This window comes from Lampris incognitus, chromosome 9 (genome assembly GCF_029633865.1).
Source record: "Lampris incognitus isolate fLamInc1 chromosome 9, fLamInc1.hap2, whole genome shotgun sequence".
NCBI classification, from domain to species: domain Eukaryota; kingdom Metazoa; phylum Chordata; class Actinopteri; order Lampriformes; family Lampridae; genus Lampris; species Lampris incognitus.
The window spans coordinates 16,903,981-16,923,355 of NC_079219.1; the positions used below are offsets into that span (position 1 = coordinate 16,903,981).

Consider the following 19,375-nt stretch of genomic DNA (forward strand, 5'->3'; position numbering starts at 1 on the left):
ATAAAGACTGCACTATTAAAAAAATGAGGACATGTCTTCTGAATTTATTAAAAATGAGCCAAATCTCACACACCATCTCCTGTGAATTCTCTTCATCTTCATCTAGGTCCACCATGGTCAGTTCTGGTCGGATCATACAAGGTGTGGAGGCCTTCCGTCGGCTAGACATGGCTATCAGACTGTAGGGTCTCACTTGATGGAAAGGGTTTGTTCTGTGGCGATTGCCCTGGGATGTATGTGATGGACCCTAGGACTGGTAGAAAAAGTTTATCACCTGCACTAAGGGGCTGCAGGACTCTAGGGAAAGAGGAATTAATACAGCAGGCTGAAAGTGCTGAAGAGGAGACCTTTCGTTGAAGGAGATGCCAAGGATACGGGGTTATCCTAAGGCACACCTGGTTGAGTAGCCCGAGTCTAAGATGCTAAAGAATCACCGGGATGAAAGGCTGGGCTGAGGGTGGAGCGCCTATCTTTGGAAATGGGTTATAGGACAGGGGGAGTTCCCGGAATGCTAGTGAGGAGCACAGATAGCTTGGACCTAGGCCACCCTTTGGGACATGGGTGCGGGAGGGAGGAGGGAGGGCAGCAGAAAGTGAAGGTCTGGTGGTGATGGGACTGTTGTAGTAGCTTGGGCTGACTGTCAGCGTCAGCTCCGCTGGTGCCCGACTTCATGAAACTGCATGACAGGACACTCTACCTGTATGGGAAAGAAGGGTAAAGAGAAAGGGGATCAATTTAAATATTTGTACAACCAAAATATAAGCCTTTAATGTTGAGATGTACCTGCTTTTCGCATAAAAATCTTGCTTTAAAGCTGCTGTAGGTAAGTTTTTCTTGTCATAGAATTTGGTGAAATTGTCATTAACAATCACTAAAGCCAATGCTCTGAGAAGAAATCCGGTCTCTGTCTGTCTGCTACAGAATCTGTATTCAGCCTAATTCAAGCTCTGAGAAATCTCACTGCCTCCGAAGGAAAAAAACCAATCCAGCATATCTCTGAGTGAGGACCTGTCCCGCCTAGTTTGCGTGTGTAGCTTACTCACACGCACTGCGTACACAGCAGAGAGAAAAGTCAGACGTGGTAAAAATGTTTTTTTCTGACATGAATAGATTACCATTCATTCATTCATTCATTCATTCATTCATTCATCTTCAGCCACTTCTCTGCGGTCGGGTCGCAGTGGCAGCGAGCTAAGTAGGGCACTCCAGACGTCCCTTTCCCCAGCAACGCCCTCCAGCTCCTCCTGAGGGATCCCAAGGAATTCCTAGGCCAGATTGGACATATAGTCCCTCCAGCGAGTTCGGGGTCTACCCCGGGGTCTCCTCCCAGTTGGCCTTGCCTGGTAAATCTCCAAAGGAAGGCGCCCAGGAGGCATCCTAATAACATGCCCGAACCACCTCAACTGGCTCCTTTTGAAACGAAGGAGCAGCGGCTCTACTCTGAGCTCCCTCCGGATGTCTAAGCTCCTCACCCTATCTTTAAAGCTGAGCCCAGATACCCTGCAGAGGAAACTCGTTTCAGCCGCTTGTATCAGCGATCTCACCCTTTCAGTCACTATTCAAATCACATGACCATAGGTGAGGGTTGGAACAAAGATTGACTGGTACATTTAGAGCTTTGCCTTCCGGCTCAGCTCCCTCATCACCACAACGGTCTGGTACAATGTACACATTATAGCTGATGCTGCACCAGTCCGCCTGTCAATTCCCCATTCCATCCTACCCTCACTCGTGAACAAGACCCTGAGATACTTGAACTCCTTCACTTGAGGCAACAACTCATCCCCAACCCGGAAGGAGCAATGCACCATTTTCCGGTAGATAACCAGGGCCTGAGACTTGGAAGTGCTGACTCTCATCCCGGCCATTTCACACTCAGCTAGCTGTAAACCGGCCCAGTGCGCACTGGAGGTCGCATTCTGATGAAGGCAACAAAGCCACATCATCTGTGAAGAGCAGAGATGCAATTCTGAGGTTCCCAAAACAGACACACTCCTCACCTTGGCTGTACCTTGAGATCCTGTCCATGAATATCACAAACAGAATCGGAGACAAGGGACAACCTTGGCGGAGTCTGACACCCACCGAAAACGTGTTTGACTTTGTGCCGAGAATGCGGACACAGCTCTCACTTTGGTTATACAAGGGTTGGATGGTTTGTAGCAACTGCCACGGTACCCCATGCTCTCGTAGTGCCCCCCACAGAGTGCCACGGGGTACCCGGTCGTAAGCCTTCTCCAAGTCCACAAAACACATGTAGACTGGCTGGTCAAACTCCCATGCCCCCCTCAGCACTTCTGCAAAGGTAAAGAGTTGGTCCGTTGTTCCACGGCCAGGATGGAATCCACATTGTTCCTCCTGGACCTGAGGTTCGACATTTGGTCGGAGCCTCCTTTCAAGCACCCTAGAGTAGACTTTCCCAGGGAGTCTGAACAGTGTGATGCCCCAATTGGAGCACACCCTCGGGTCCCTCTTTTTAAATATGGGAACCAACACCCCAGTCTGCCACTCCACAGGTACTGTCCCCGACCGTCATGCGACACTGAAGAGGTGTGTCAGCCAAGACAGCCCAACAATGTACAGAGCCTTCAACATCTCAGGGCGAATCTCATCCACACCCAGTGCCTTGCCACCAAGGAGCTTCTTAACTACCTCAGAGACCTCTGCCAGGTATATGGGTGGGGCTTCCCCTGAGACTTCAGACTCTACCTCCTCCACTCAGGATGTGTTAGCTGGGTTCAGGACCTCCTCAAAGTGTTCTTTCCACTGCTCGACAACATCCCCAGTGTGGGTCAACAGTTCCCCTCCCCGGCTGAACGCAGCCTGAGTCAAGCCCTGCTTCCCTTTCTTAAGTCGCCGTATGGTTTGCCAGTAACTTCTTTGAGGCCAAAAGAAAGTCCTCCTCCTTAGCCTCGTCGAACTCCTCCTGCACCCGAGTTTTTGCTTCCGCGACCGCCGAAGCCTCAGCCCTTCTGGCCTCCCAGTACCTGTCTGCTGCTTCAGGAGACCTCTGGGCTAACCAAGCCTGAAAGGCCTCCTTCTTCAGCCTGATGGTTTCCCTTACCGCTGGTGTCCACCAGTGGGTTCTTAGGTTGCCACCTCGACAGGCACCAATGACCATATGACCACAGCTCCTGCCTGCCACAACTGCATGTCCCCAGCCTACCTCGGGATACACGAGAACTTAGATTACCAACTGCAATTAATTTTACTGTCTTCGTGGCATAAGTCAAAGTATCTTTATTGTCCCTTACAGGGAAATTAGTTTGCAGCTAGTATATATAAAGCTCTCACACAAACAAAACATACAAACACCAAGGCAGAATTGACACATCACTGATGGACAACAAAAAACAACAGGACATAGTGGGCAAGGAGAACCAAAGGAGTTCAGACCATGAAAACAAGCTATCTGCCGACAACAGATGAACACTACCTACCATTTAACATTTGAATAGCAGTGGGGACAAAGGAAGCCTTGTATCTCTTAGTCCTAATACAGGGCATCCTCAACCGACGACCTGAGGGTAACAGCTCAAACTGTGGCTGAAGGGGGTGACCTTGATACTCCAGAAGGGAAGTAGCCTTTCTGAACACCTTCCTATTTATAAAGGTCAGTAAGCTGGGCTTGACTTCTCCCTGAAATCTTACTAGCCCATTCGATGAGTCTATCAAGCTTTTTTTTATTGGCCAGAGTCAAATTACCAAACCAAGCAACAATACAGTACATTAAAACTGTTTCAGTAAAACTTCTACAAAAGAGAGGTACAAAAGAGTCATCATCTGGGAGGAGACATTAAATGTACACATTTTCCTCAGGGAAGAAAACTTTGTTGGACCTTCTTTGATGTGGAAGCAACACGAGTTTCAAAGCACAGTTTGTTGTCAAGAACAACCCCCAGATATTTGTAGCTGTCCACAAGCTCAGTGTTAGCACCATTAATGCTGGTTGGTACAGGACTAAGAGGAGTCTTTCTAAAGCCGATTATCATGTCTTTAGTTGTCGACACATTTAAGTGGGGAAAGGACTCATCACACCAAGATACAAAATCATTGACCACAGGTCCATGGTGTTCCTCCTCCCCTTCAAAAAGACTTACAATCACTGAATCACCCGCAAATCTAAACATTTGTCTATTGGTATGGTTGCTGCGACAGTCATTAGTATACAAGATGTAGAGTAATGGGGAGAGGCAACAGCCCTGAGGGGAACTGGTTGAAGAGTACAGCTGATTGAGAGGTGTCATTAACCCTCACACACTGGGACCAAGAAGTCCAGTATCCAGCCAGCTAGATTAAGATCCAGTTTGAATGATGAATTAGCATTTCTGCAAACAGATAGGCTGGATTGTGTTAAAGACTGAGGAGAAATCTATAAACAATAGCCCAGCACAAACATTTGTCTCCTCAAGATGGCAGTACAGAAAATGTAATAGTGTTATCATGGCATCTTGTACACCCTTATCAGGCCTGTATGCAAATTGTAGTGGATAAAGGGATTACTCCACCTGCGATAAAACCTCGTTTTTAATGAACTTAAATGAACTCAGATATCTTCATGATTAGAGATGTCAACCTTACTGGCCTAGAGTCATTTAGGGATAGAAAGATTCCTCACAACTGTTCAGCACAGGTTTTAAGAACCTGGCCACAGATATTATTAGATCCAGGGCTTTTGCTAGACTTGGTGACTTTGAAGTGTTTTTCCACACTTTTGATATCAACAGTCAAAGCTGGGGGAGCTCTAGTACTGTTCTTTAATGCATTCAATTTATCTGTGAAGTCATGATTATCAAATCTTAAGTAAAATTTGTTTAACTAATCAGCCAACTGTTTATCTGAATTAAAACCAGCTAGAGCAATGTTCCTGTTGCCTTTGTCTTTACACCCAGTCATAGATTTCATACCGTTCCAGGCTACCTTTAAATTGTTACTGCTCAACTCAGCTTCTATTTTATCTCCGTACCCGAGTTTAGACTTTTGATTTCTGACCTGACCTCCTTCTTTGTTTCCTTAACTACAGTACCATTGGCCCCTTTAAGAGAAATTTTCCTTTCATGAATCAGACTCCTAAGGGCTGATGAAGCCCATGTTTGTTGTTAGGGAAAATCTTGACAGCCTTGGTCGTAATCACATTGTCTGTACAAAAGGATATATAGCTACACACAACGTCCGTTAGCTCATCAATATTGTCTGAGGATTCAGTAAACACCGATCAGTCTGTACAGTTGAAACACCCCTGCAGGGAGAGAGAGGCATCAGTATTCCATACCTTCACCTGCCTTACGTGCACTCTCTCTCTTCTCAACACAGTCTTATAAACAGGCAAAAGATGCACCGTACTGTAATCCGAAGAGCCGAGGGCGATGCCCGCCTCCAACTTGTACGCTCCCTTTATGGAGCCATAACAGAGATCCAGGGTTTTATTATGATGCGTAGGACAGCTGACATATTGATAAAAGCTGTTCCAATGTTTTCTTCAAGTTACAGTGGTTAAAGTCTCCCAGTATAATATTGGGGGTATCTGGAGAGATAGATTGAAGTGACTATACCACTTTGAAGATGGTTTCCGCCGCAACTTCTGCGTTGGCCTTGGGATGAATGTACACAATGGTGACAAACACCTGGGGAATTCCCTCGGGAGATAAAAGGGTCTTACTGACACAGACAAGAGCTCAATATCTGGCAAACACAGCCACTCCCGCACAGTACAGTTGTTGCACCATCTGCGATTGATATACACGTACACACTCCCTCCGTGTTATTTCTGTGTTACAACATTATCCCGGTCCAGCCGTATGGGAGCACCAAAGCCATTTATATCCAGTGATGCATCAGAGTCATTCTTCCTGAGCCATGTTTCCGTGAATGCTAAGAGACAAGCATTCCTGTATTCATGTAGATGTCTGGTATCCGCGTGTAATTTGTCCATGTTATTCCTCAATGATTGAACGTTGGCCAGGATCATGGAGGACAGGGGAACGCGATTGTTTTGCAGTTGCTTACGTAACCGCCGGCGCCCACTGCCTCTATTCCATCCATTAAAACAGATGCTGGACAGAGGTCATTGCACAAGGTGCTAGCACTTTGGAAACAGCGATCTTTATAAATACTTCACTTCTAAGTAAAACAGCGGTTCACAAAAACAATGGTGGTGTAACCAAGATCTGCTGAAATTTTTACATGCACAGATTATCGAGGACAAGATGAATTTTGACAGTTACGATGGGGAACCTCTTGCACATGAAGCTAGTTTGGATGGGTTGTGGGAGGCAAGAATTAAGTGGAGCGAAGGGGGTGGTGGTGGATTTTTTGGAGGCTGTTATGTCAAAATTGCTCAAATTCTCCAAAGTTATCAACAGCAGTTTTAACCTGTCTTCTGTGTTCTCTACAGCTCCTCTTTAAAGAGTTCAGTAGATGCAATTGTTAAATCAAAGAAGTGTCCTTTTATTTTGTTTATCCATGAAATCATTACAAAAAGGTAAAAAAAAAAGTGAAATGAAACAAGTTGTGAGAAAAAGAAGAAGGCATATTGGTTAAAGGTGAGAGGATATGGGAATACTGGATTGTTTGAGTTCAACTGGCTCTTAGATTTCTTTGAATTGTTCATTTTGTTGTTTTCCTTTTACCTGCTGTCTGTAAGACATATCTCTTGGGGATATATGCCACTTGAAGATCAAATTGTTTTTACGACAAGGAGCAAAATGAAGGCAATGTTTTTCTAAGCACTCTTGAAAAGAAAAGAAAAGAAAAAAAATCACAGGTCTTCATTTCAAGATGCTACCTCTGATTTCGGTCAACAGCTTCAAAGCCAAGAATAACTCCTTTTGGGCTCTATGAAATGACACCTTTGTCACTTAAATGGAGCAGCTTTCTCAAAATTGACAGGGAGAGTGAAAAGGAAAATTCCTCTGTGTGTTTCCTTCCTGGGGTAATGAATAGAGAGAAGCAAATTCCGCAGAGACTGATAAAAAGTCTATTGATATTCTGGCTGCCTCATTGCAGGTGCTTGTTGTGCTTATCCACACAAGGACAAAAAAAAGTCAAATGAGTCCATGTAGCTGCAGTGTTCCTCATTCAAGACATAATGACATTCTACAAGACTAGCAGGCGGTTCCTGATCAGCGTAGTGCACAGTGGGGATACAGCCCTTTGTTTTCCTGCACCTTCAAATTAATATCGCCTGAATGAGATGTGATCTAATGACACTGTGTAATGAGTAAATTAAAGATAGTGGGTCAAGTGAACCATGACTCTACAGGCTAACGTATGCCCAAGAAAATATTTTGGTGCCCAACATGGTACAAAAAGAGAAGTTTACATTATGTAAATTTATAAAACAGTAGACACAGTAAGAGGGTGAGGCAACAGTGCACAAGTTGCAAATCAGCAAAGCATGTTGACCTGTTAAGATGCCCCTTGATTTCAGAGCCCAAGACCAGAGATGACTCATATTAAAACGGCTGTAGCTCAAACACTTTTGAATACATGCATGATCACAGTCTTGAGAAAGGCAATCATTTGTAGTTTGGTCCTGAAGTGTCAGATTTAACCACAGTATTACTGAAATGGAGCTGGAGAAGCTCAAAACATAATGTAAATGGAATTCAACCGTTTTTGTTTTTTTTGGGCATTTTCCACCTTTTATTGGATAGTGATACTAGAGACAGACAGGAAAGGCAGGGGGCAGAGAGGGGATGACATGCAACACAGGGCCCGGGCCAGATTCAAACCCAGGCTGCTGCGGTAAGGACTCAGCCTTATGTGGTACGTGCTCTACCAGGTGAGCTACCGGGGTGCCCCCTCAACTGTTAACTTAAACAGAAATCATTGAGTGAAAATAACTTCCTTTGGTTTTGCCTCGAGCCTATGACTTGATGGAGCTATTGCCAAAAGTCTTACCAGGTGCCTTTTGAAATTTGATTATATAGTAAGTACCAAAATGTGAACATTTTACATTGTTTTTATGATGAACATGCAGACCTCATAGGCACGCATTTGGATTCTCCAAATTACCGCTTTGTGCCAAATGATGTTATGAGCTTTCTGGAGTGTGCAAGACAACATATTTTTGTACTTCTTATCGAGACAACACCCTAGTACATGTGAGAAGGGTAAAAGAGGTACTTTGGGGTGCCCTAGTAACTTCTACACATGACATTTGGTATGGTTGCAAACCATAAATATTACACATCCACAATATATCATATGAAAAAAAGGGTAGCTATTACAGCTGCCATCTTTTATCAGCTGCCATCATTTACTGAGGACTTGTGGCTGCTATAAGCTAGCCTACTGATTGTCCCAAGATACCCCAACCCCTTAGACAACCCACAGACATGATTAGAATGCAGACTCATTACCTGGGTGTAGCCATGGCAACGGCAGACGTATCTGCTGTATCCGAGCAGCTGTTGAATAAGTGGCCCTTATACAAACTTTATACAGACTGAAGGCATCTGGAATTGCATTTGATGTGACTGTTTAGAATTCATGGATGTGATTGGGACCATCCAAACCATAGGGAGTACTAGCTAAGGGAGCAAAACAGCAATCTTCTAGGGAAAGCTGTCAGCTAAACAGCTAGGGAAAACAGTCCCACCCCAACAGGCTACATAGGGTGGTTCCTTCCTTTGAAGTTTTCCTCAACTTCCCAAATGGCTGCCCAAAGGGAAGGTCAAGGAACAGTCAACTGCGGAAAAGGTTCAAATTTTATTTTACTTTTTTAATAAATCACAAGCAGAATGGACAGCAGACAGTCTGGGAGTACCAGGGGTAACAGTGAGGTGCCTGGCTGGTTAGCTAATCTATATAGCCTTTTCCGGGTACAGTATAACTAGAGACAGCCTCTAATATGATCTCCATTCATTCTTAAGTAATCTATTCAGTGGTGTTTTGAAGCCAAAAACTGACCTGAATGGGTGTCACCATATTGACAAAGCCTTCTATACCAGAGGGCGATGCATATCTATCTTATTCTATGGTGGAAGATGATGAATATGCATACTGTGGAAAAATAATTCAAAAATATAACCCAATTTTTAGGATTCTGTGCGTACTTGTGAAACATTGGTTGAGAAAAATTGTTTACACTAGGTGAACGAATAAAAAGTATTAATGATCGGATTTGGAGAGGGTGCATTTCCCTTCTTTTGAGAGTAGCTGCTAATGACGCCAGCAGACATCCAGCAATTGAGCTAAGGTAGGCTAAACTCCCTGTTCAACGCACCTCCAAGCTGCATAAACAGACATAAAAATCTATGTAATGTACTCTACTTACAGAGTCGGAGAAACTTGTGGATACCGTCCACCCTCCGTGCCTGGTGTCCTCTCCTTAATGAAGGGACAAGTGCAAAATTGTTTGGCTAAACAAGGCTTGTGTGAAGCCCACCATTTATCATAAGAGGGTTTTAACATCAGATCCTGTGTATTACTGAATTGACAAAAACTATCAAACTTGTTATTAACATTGTGGAAAAAGAGGAAAATCCAGTTATGTGTTGAAAAGACTGTGTGATGGTTTAAATATTAGGAATGCTGCATGTAAAGAGAACAGAAACAGTGAACCTGTTCCTGCACAAGAGAATGATAAGACATGATTGCGCATGAAGGCACTGTTGATGGTGCCTAGTCATGAGTATGATGAAAATACCTTTATTTATAAATTTGCTGGACCTGATTTTAATCAGATACAGGAAAAAACATTTGCATGATCAAATGAACAATCTTCCCAGGTTTGACATCTGAGAAAAAAATTATTGGAAGGGAAAATTGTGGAAAAAAAAGGAATGGAAGTCTATGGAGAATTTGACTGGAACAAGCTGGTCCAGTACTTTGAGCTGCAGTACTATGGTACTGCAAGCCACTGCATTACAGTGGTTTCAAGCTCAGAGGCAAACCCTAGACCAGTGTTTCTGACCCCCTAACCTGCAGATTTTCATTGTAACCCTGCATAGGTAGCTCTGCTTGTACTTACTCAACCAATCATCTCACAGCACTTAATTATGCAAGGTGTGCCAACTCTTGACATTCACTGCTGAATTACTACAAACAGGTACCTATTCAGGGTTGCAAAGAAAATCTGCAGGATAGGGGGTCCTTGAGGACTGGGTTGAGAAACACTGCCCTAGACCACTGTACTGGTCAGATTAAAACATTTTCTCCTGGCACTTAGACATTAAACATACATATGATAGCACACAACCACAGAGACACACCCACACACACAGACATGTAGATTCAAGTCTCCTTGTTCACATGGTTCAATGGTACCAACACAAAGCGTCAATCATGCCCGTGTATAAACAATGGCTCTCTGTAAGCTATTATAGTTAATGGACCACACGCACACACAGTTCGTGTGTGTCAGTCATTCTGCTGTTGTGGTCTACAGCCCATAACAAAAAGTCACGATAAGATTTCACATCTTACTGACTTTTGGAAATGGGCCAGAAATGGGCTACTTTTCATATCTTATTATGACTCTTATCTGCACTCGCTGCTGATACACCCTCAAAAGAAACTGTTAAGGTGCAGTAATGGGAGCTAGATGGGCAGTTACGCAGAGATGAGCAATGTGGAGAGAATACCATATTGTAACTCACCTGTCGTACCTCCTACTTGTCTATTGACCCCGGGCAGTTTGTTCCTTATAGGGCGGTTGGGTGATGCACCACCAAAGGGGAAAGGGAGAGGGAATTTTTCTATCACATTCTTCCACGGTGTTACACTAGCCTGTGACTGTTCTAGACAGTTTGTCCTTCGTTAACTATCATAGTCCAATCAGCGTCAACTCGTGTTCCATGGAGTACTGCCCCTTTCAGGGGATTCCAGTCTGGTTGAAAATTGCCCAGATCGCTCTGATAGACTTTCATGTTAAGGCAATTTTTTTTAAAATTGCAGGCACTACAATGCAATCTCTGGGTTCTGGGTGGGCTTGCACTAACGTGTTTTTGTCATATGCAACCGGGGCAGCCAGCCATACCTCATTGGCCACTGTTGTATGTCGCCACTAATGTGTCTGTGTGGTCGCCATATTGGGCGGTCACGATCTACTAGTAAGTGTGTATTGAGCGATGCAGACTTCACAACAAAATCCTCTGTAACTCGCTTAATTCTGAAGCGATTTTCATGAAATTTGGTTTGCTATACACATGAGAAATTGAGCATGTTACCCGTTATTTAATGGAATTAAATTCAGCTACAGGGTGGGGCGGATCTAGTCACCTCTATGTCAAAACATTAACCTTCTGAATAGCCACAACTTCCTCTGGGACCTGCATACTCTGATCTATGAACAGGCAACATCAAGTGCAAATTATTTAGAATTTCAGCTTTTGTGAGTTTCTCCAAAAAAGTAGATTTCTATATCTATTATATTGTTATAGAGCCACCTGGTTGCTTGGACAACTACAGGTTTCACCGACATGCATAATCTCTGAGGTGAAAAACCATGAAGCATCGAAGATGCATATGGACAATTGCCTGAAACCTTCGGCTTTTGGGAGGGTCAACGTTGCCACACAGTTGGATGACAGCTGTGCAATGTCTCATATGAAATGAGACATTGCACTGATGACACCACTAATAGAAATAAAATGACTATAAAATAAGAGATCCGTACGAGAGGATACAGTGCTAGCCATAATCCAAAAGAAAAGGAAACTACCAAGGCAAACAAAGACAGGAATCATATTTCAGAATCATCAAACAATGCAATACGATTCCAAAAATGATCCCAGATTGGTCCCTTATTAAGGTGTCTGTAAGTCATCCTGATCAGCATGGATTCAAGCCAAGTAATATACATATTCAGTGCATACGTTTTTAACTCATCTTATAACACCAAACGGTGTGGGCTTCCTCCGGGTGCTCCTTTCCTCCCACAGTCCAAAGACATGTAGGTCAGGTGAATAGCTTGTTTGCGGTCACATGTTTCTGATGACATGCAAGATTCAGATGAAGGGCAGGAGGTGAAAAGCAGAATGGATGAGATGGAGCTACTTTAGCCCGAACTGTGCTAGTTTAGACGATATTATGAGAGAAACGAATAAACAGAAAGTAAGACATGTTGGACATGATCCTTATGTTATGAAGATTGATTTTTTTGACGAAGTGGTCACTGCACACGCGCGCGTTATCCGACTCCGCTCCTCCCAACCACAGATGACGGTTCGCAAGCCATTTTTTCCGGTGTTTTCGGTCAATTTCTTGCATTTTTTCCCCCTCATGAACAACAACTTTTGGTACTCAATAAAACCTCCTTATGGGTTCTCAGTTAATGACGCCAAACACAGGCATTTTGAAAGTTTGTGATAGTTCTTCCTATGTAGAAAATCACTTCCTGGCCTCCATCTGTGGTTCGTGACGTCATATGCAAACAACCTACTGGCTGTACTAAATTGTCCCTAGGTGTGAATGTGTGTGTAGGCCCTGTGATGGCCTAGTGGCCTGTCCAGGGTGTCGCCCCGCCTGCCGCCCAATGACTGCTGGGATAGGCTCCAGCATCCCTGCGACCCTGAGAGCAGGATAAGCGGTTTGGATAATAAATGGATGGAATAATAATAAATCATCATCATCATCATCCACTCTGTTTTAAAATAAAGGGTTGCAACCTTAAAGGGTTTGAAAATGTTTATTTCGAAAACTCGGTCCTAATACAATCTCCCACATTTTAACAAAAATCAAATAAAAGTGGTTAAGAATTAGTATATAGGTCAATGGCTATTTGCGCATGTTTCTAAAGTTAAAACAAAAAAGAGAACTCAACACTCACCTGTCACCTTTTAACAAAACAGAACATGAAAATGTACACAACCCATTGTTGCACAATGCTGCTTCCTGACACCATGCGTAAGGGCTTAACCTGACCTGTCAAGTAAAGTTCAAGATGCGCTCTGGGAAAAATACACATTGTTCACTCTTGTTAACCCTACCACGGATAGCCTACATTGCCGTTCTCTACCTTAATGGGAGCGGGGGGGCTGCGTCCTGGCTGCACACAGACGGTGGATGCGGGGTTGTAATGGGGTTGTAATGATGACAGGAACAAGCGTTGGTCCCCCTCCACCTGCAGGCTTGACTGGTGCGTGCTTTTAATCAGAAAATCCTAACTTTAAATATACATCATCACAGTTTCTGTGCTTCCTTCTGGGTTCAGCTCAGACATTTTCTTTTTTTTCCCTGCTTTTTCTTCCCGCGCCTCTCCTGAAACTCCTTGGCACCCCTTAGGGGAGGCGGGCCTCACACTTAAAAAACCACCGTCCTAAAGAAATGTGCTGTAACCTCAAACTTAGTGGTGGAACCTCAAACTCAGTGGTGGAACAACTCATTTAAGTGAATGAGCACAGCCAAAGTCACTACTGCAGTCACTGCTAGATTAGGCGGACTTTTGAGAGGAGCGCTTCATACACAAAAAAGAGAAGCAGACACCCATAAGAGTCAAGAGCCACAATCACGTTTTATCTTGCAAGGGCAGTACCACCTACAACGGTCGTATGGGGCAACTTGTAAGTCAGCCTTTGCAAAGCACCAGAAATAGTGTTACAAATCATGATTTATCACACTGTGATATGATTCGGTTCATATTGCCCACCTCTACCTGCAGAGCATCACCAAAAAAAAAATCACTTAATCATTGGCAACGTGTGTTCTGGTCACTGCACTAGTGTCTCCTCTGGTCGGTCGGGGCGCCTGTTCGGGGAGGAGGGGGAACTGTGGGGAATAGCGCGATCCTCCCACGCGCTACGTCCCCCTGGTGAAACTCCTCACTATCAGGTGAAAAGAAGCAGCTGGCGATGCCACATGTATCGGCGGAGACATGTGGTAGTCTGCAGCCCTCCCCGGATCGGCAGAGGGGGTGGAACAGCAACCGGGACAGCTCAGAGAGTGGGGTGACTGGCCAGGTACAATTGGGGAAAAGGGGGGGGGGGGATAAAAAAGAGGCAACAGCGGCACCATCAAGAACATCTAAAACTGCACATGAAGATCAACAGCGGCATAGTGGGAAGCGGCGGTAACATCATCACCAGCCGGCTGCAGCAACAGCAGAAACATCAACAGCCCAAAAATAAACATAAGCCTTAAACAAAGACAACAAGCCTCTGTGTAGCATACAAACAATGATAAAGTAACATTGACTATGCTGTTATAAGCCACTGCAGTGATCCAAAGGATGATTTTGTGCTTGTGTGAGGGAGGAGAGGTACCACCGCTAATACAGCGTGTCCCATCGGGGGTTTGTGAAAGGGAGGGTGGAAGTCGAATTTGGGACCGTCACAGAATTCATTTAAATCTCATCAAATGGCTCTGCTAGAGCGAAGCACAGTGCTGCAATCTGCAAGAGTACTTGATATTGTCTGCATAGCAACATGCCAGTGGTGCCGATGCAAAATTGAGATCAAGACAAAATAATAAAGTGGAAAAATAACCAGGATAATTATTGCACCCCATCAGTTGACAAAGGACTAAAAAGGCACCAGGGGTGTCTATAAGAAATGTATAGGACTTATGACCAAAAATCATAAAACAGTAAAATAAAGATTACATAACATCATTTCATATCCTCGGTACCAGATTAACTATTTAGACTACAGTATTTTCCTTAGTCTGACATCATGTGTAGGGACCGTGGAGGGGTTTCGCAGGAAAACAAAACCGCTCCAACCACAAATCAGTGGTGAAAGCTGGTTTGTGTTCTCACACACACACACACAAATCAGTAAACTTAGAATAAAAGTTCCTGGAAATTTGATAGGTCATTGCTGTCTTGACCTTATACCATATGCTGATGATGTAATGGACATAGCGGCCTCTATAAATAAATAAATAAATGTAAGTGAATACTGCCAATTTGCTCTCTGTCATGTCCTAGTTTACTACAAATAATTAAATCACAAATAGGTCTACTAATGTATGTATGCACATACGCGCGCACACACACACAGTAAGCAATAAAAATATCCTAACGTTACCAACTCAGCTGGAGGCTGTGTTACTATGGTAACAAGATAGCCAGCAGAAAGTGTGTGTGTGTGCGCGCGCATGTCGTGCGCGCGCATGTCGTGCGCCTCTAGAAGAGCTACCATGCAGGGGTCAGTTGTTACATCTGTGGACAGTGTTTGAGAGAACAAATGTAATGCAGCCAAACTTTGTCTCTCCTCCAGGTTAACGAAATACATCATCATCATCATCCCTTTTTTTCTGCTTTACTTCCATCAAAATATTCTCCATCTGGTTTCTTACATTTATTTCATGATACTAGCATGCCCAAACCAGCTTAGTGATATCTCAAAAGAATCGACCGTTTTGGTCTCAAGTTCATGAGACATGTTCTACAATAGATAGCAATTACATTACTCAAACGCAAAGAGCAAACCTGGGACTTTATGCTTTTTGTGGGGCACCAATGAGCAGCGCAAGGGTCATTTTGCAAGATGCAGACATTTTGTGTGTGTGTGTGTCTCTCAGGGGGTGGCTACTTTACACTGATTGAACCATTTTTAAATAGACTATGTTACTATTAACTCAGTCAATGAAAGTTACTGCTGGAAGCTTAATGACAGTATGTACTGGTATGTACTTGTTAAACAATAAATAGAGGCCCATTTACCTTCTTATTGATTCCATGTGTCCCCACAAGAATAACAAGACCTGGGTTGACTTTTGTGCTTAATTATTTGTGTGTGGGTGGTGGCGGGGTGTACATTACCCTGAGCCCCCGGCTTTCCTACTTATCAATCTCTGCCTTTCCTGCAGTGGTTGTGAATTGTGGACAGCCCGTGGGTACTCAGAATTCATCCAGAGTTGGAGGAATGGGATTATCTTTGCTCTGTGACTGGATGATGTGGTACAGAGGGGCCTTAAGTAAGCTCTCTACCTCCCACCCCTTTTTCCCGAACCTGGGATATAGAGGACTCGGTGGGATGGAAAGACGACCAGCTGCTGTGCACACATGCTAACAGAGGCTTGAATAGTGTAATATGATTCCCAGGCATTTATAATGTACAAGGTAAAGTCAGTTGGCAAGTGAATAGAGTTTCACCAGAGATTTTGTTTTTTCAGCTACCAAGTAGTTTGAGGCTGATTGAAATGTGAGACTAAACAGCAGGACCCGAAATTTACACTTTCAGCAGGTGGATGCATTGATTTTATGCCCTAGTACACACACATGTATACTCACAAGATTTACATACATACGGCATTATTCACACACCTGCAAATGTTTATGTGCAAAACTCTCTCACACACACACGCAAACAGCCTATATTGGGTATTGCTTACTCATAAACATGCACGCTTCAATACAAGCCATAGCACACCTTGGAAGCACACCTCGGAAAATCAATCCAGAGCAGCAGTGATGTTGCCAAAAATCCATAGCAATGCACCGTTTGGGGATCATTTGACTGCAGATGCACAATTGGACAGGTCAGTAATAAATGAGATATTGTGAGGCTCCCTAACATTCCCCGTCATCCACAAACCCACACAGACACGCGCTTCTTACACTTTCTTCTCATTCTTGGGCTGTCTCCTCACAAAATGAGATATTCTCCCATGTCCTTCATTCACTTTCATAGTTACACATTTTTCTCTGTGACTCCTTGATCCTCTCTCAACACCCATCAGCTTCACTTTTCTCTCTCATTCATATCACTCTCTAACATGCACCCTTTGATTTTCTCTCTTCCTCTCTGTATCACACTCGCTCTGCCACTCTCTTGCTCAGCCTCTGCTGCACAAGATGACATTCGGTCTTTCCCATATTCTCACTGTTGTTCTCCCTCTCCCTGTGGTACCGTCTCACTCTTGCTCTGCCGCTCCCATAGTCTCTCTCCCGCCATCACTTTCTCCCCCCTCTAAGTCCCACCAAAAGGGGATGACCTCATTTCTATGTTTGCTTTAGTCACCTGACAACAGGTTTAGGAGGCAGCAGCAGATGACGACCTGAACAGAACAGAGCAATGTGCATAAGTCTGAGACATAATCGCATAGCCAAGCTAGACACAACAGACTGTGATGACACCGTCCTGTGTCCTCCAAGCTAGGATGATTCATGCCACAGACATTAGTTGGATATGGACATAATATACCTAGGGAATCGTTGCAGTCTAATGTTTGGAAAGACTGAAGTGGCATATGACCTTTTCTTGCTGTGTTCACCTCCTAATGAACATGGACATGACGACAACATACTGCCATTACAGTTGTTACAGCTGTCGAGTCCATTTTATTTCCATTTTTGTGGATAAATCTTATTATTGCTAATATTTTACCATGTAATTTTAAATGATAAATAATCATAAATGTTTTATTCACAGATTGCATCTTTGGGGACCTAATAAACATCCATGTCATGTAAGTAGAGCAGCCTGCTGAATGAGCTCATTTAGGGGGGAGTGTCACATTGTCTTGCTGTCACTATTGCCAAATCATTTAACTTAAATTATTGGTCCTTAACATAATTAAGTACAAAAAGGTCCGTGCTGCAAGATAATGTGACTTAAGTCAAAATACTTATACAATGTAGCTTAGGTACACTAAACTGAAGGGACATGGCCTTTCAGGTTACAATGTAGTACATCATCTAAAATAAATAAGAATAAAAAAAAAAAACTAGCCAGCACCCCACTCTTTACCTAGCTCCTGCTCCTTCGGTATCATTTGATTTGGCAGGTGCAGGGTTGGCAAACATTGGGCTAGGTCTGCTAGCTACAGATATAGAGGGCTAGATCCGTGCATGAAAATCGCAAGTAAACATTTATGGATTTCAGAGCCAAAATCTTAGTTTCTATTATGCCGAGATCAGACTACATGATCATTTTGCCTTTCATGATGGTCACCATGTCAGATTAGGAAATCATAGTGCCATAAATTCTGGCCATGTTTTGGTCGGAAGACTGGCAACACTACAAGTATGACCCTGACCGATCATAGATGCTGTCTTTCACAATCTTGGATGAGTTAATGGGTCATTGGCAAGGAGCGTCAGGACATTGTCAATCATGGCTACAGAACCACTATGTATGATGTTGGCGGTCGTGCATTGCGAAAAGAAAAAGAAAGGTGAAAAAAAATGATCACGGAGGTTGTTGCGGCTAATACTACTAGGGAATGATAACCTAGCATAGGTTAACTAGCTACTCACCGGGTTACTGAAGTGCCTCCACTGTTTCTTGCCAACATTTATCCCATCTTTTTTGACTGTCACGGTCCTCCCTTGAGGAAGTGTCAAAAAGGCCTGCAGGGGTGTTGTTGCCACTGCTCAACGAACATTTCCTTGGTTTCATTGTTCGACCTGACAGCAGCAACAGCAGCATCACTTTCTCTTTGCCATGTTGACATACGTGCACCAGAGAGCACTCTGTCATCCTACTGGGTCAATGTCAAGAACACATAGTAGGAGTTGTCAGACTAGGCAGGAAAATACAAAATATTCTGACATGCTAGGCTTTTTGTCAGGGTGTCGTGAGGCGTCCCAGACACCACATGGCTGTTCTTCAATTATGTCACACTACACGGGTTTTAGACGTCCGTTCGTCATTCTTGACATCTATTATCGGGCCTGACGCTGGAAATTTGTCAGCGACAACAAAATCATGTCAAAACCAGGCTAAATTCGTGTAGTCTCATCCCGGCAAAAGTAATGCATGTGATGCTATTATTTACCACTAACGCAGAGCAAGTCAGCTGAAGATTTGATGTATTCAACAGTGCAAGAATTTTGACATCACCTGATTTTTTTTAGAAGACAACTTTCATATTTGGCTAGAGCTATTCTGATTTACATATAGGTCTATATCAGAATGTCAAAAGCAATGAAAAAGGTTCTCACCACTCACCACCACACGGTGAATAGTTCTTGCTAGCATAACTGACAACTGCAACATCTGTTGGTCAAAAAGGAAGGCTGGCGACAATCAGACAGGAATAAACAGAAAAGACAAAGATAACTGGATGAAAACGGCTTTGCCCATTTCAAATTGCATGGTATGATTAATTGTAATAATTATAATAAAAACAACAACAAAAATAATACAGACAATTATACCCCGGTGGATAATGATATACATCAGTTTTTAGGTTGCAATACAAGAAAAAGTTTCAAATCTATACCACTGGATGTGACATCACGATTTCTACTAGAAATTAAACCTTTTGTTTTGATTTAGCACAGGTTTTCTTAACGCATCAAACTCGTGCATGAGAAACCTAACCTACCTAGGATTTAATTGCTGAATGCAATGATTTAATCACATTTTTTGATATTCAGTCTGAACAAAGTGTTATTCATTGGAATAACTGACAATTTATCGCAAACTGACAAGAGGAGTCAACATGGAGGAAAAAAACAATTACTAAGCTGTCTTTTTTT

The 19,375-nt window shown here is 43.4% G+C and overlaps 1 protein-coding gene across 1 annotated transcript in view; it reads right to left on the reverse strand.

The window, feature by feature from the left end:
* The window catches only part of zhx2a (zinc fingers and homeoboxes 2a), a 46,730-nt gene that overhangs the window by 18,375 nt on the left and 8,980 nt on the right, over positions 1-19,375 (reverse strand). The window contains exon 2 of the mRNA XM_056285702.1: positions 74-697. Within this exon, the coding sequence (XP_056141677.1) occupies positions 74-169 (96 nt within the window). The 5' untranslated portion in view covers positions 170-697. The remainder of the gene's footprint in view (positions 1-73; positions 698-19,375) is intronic.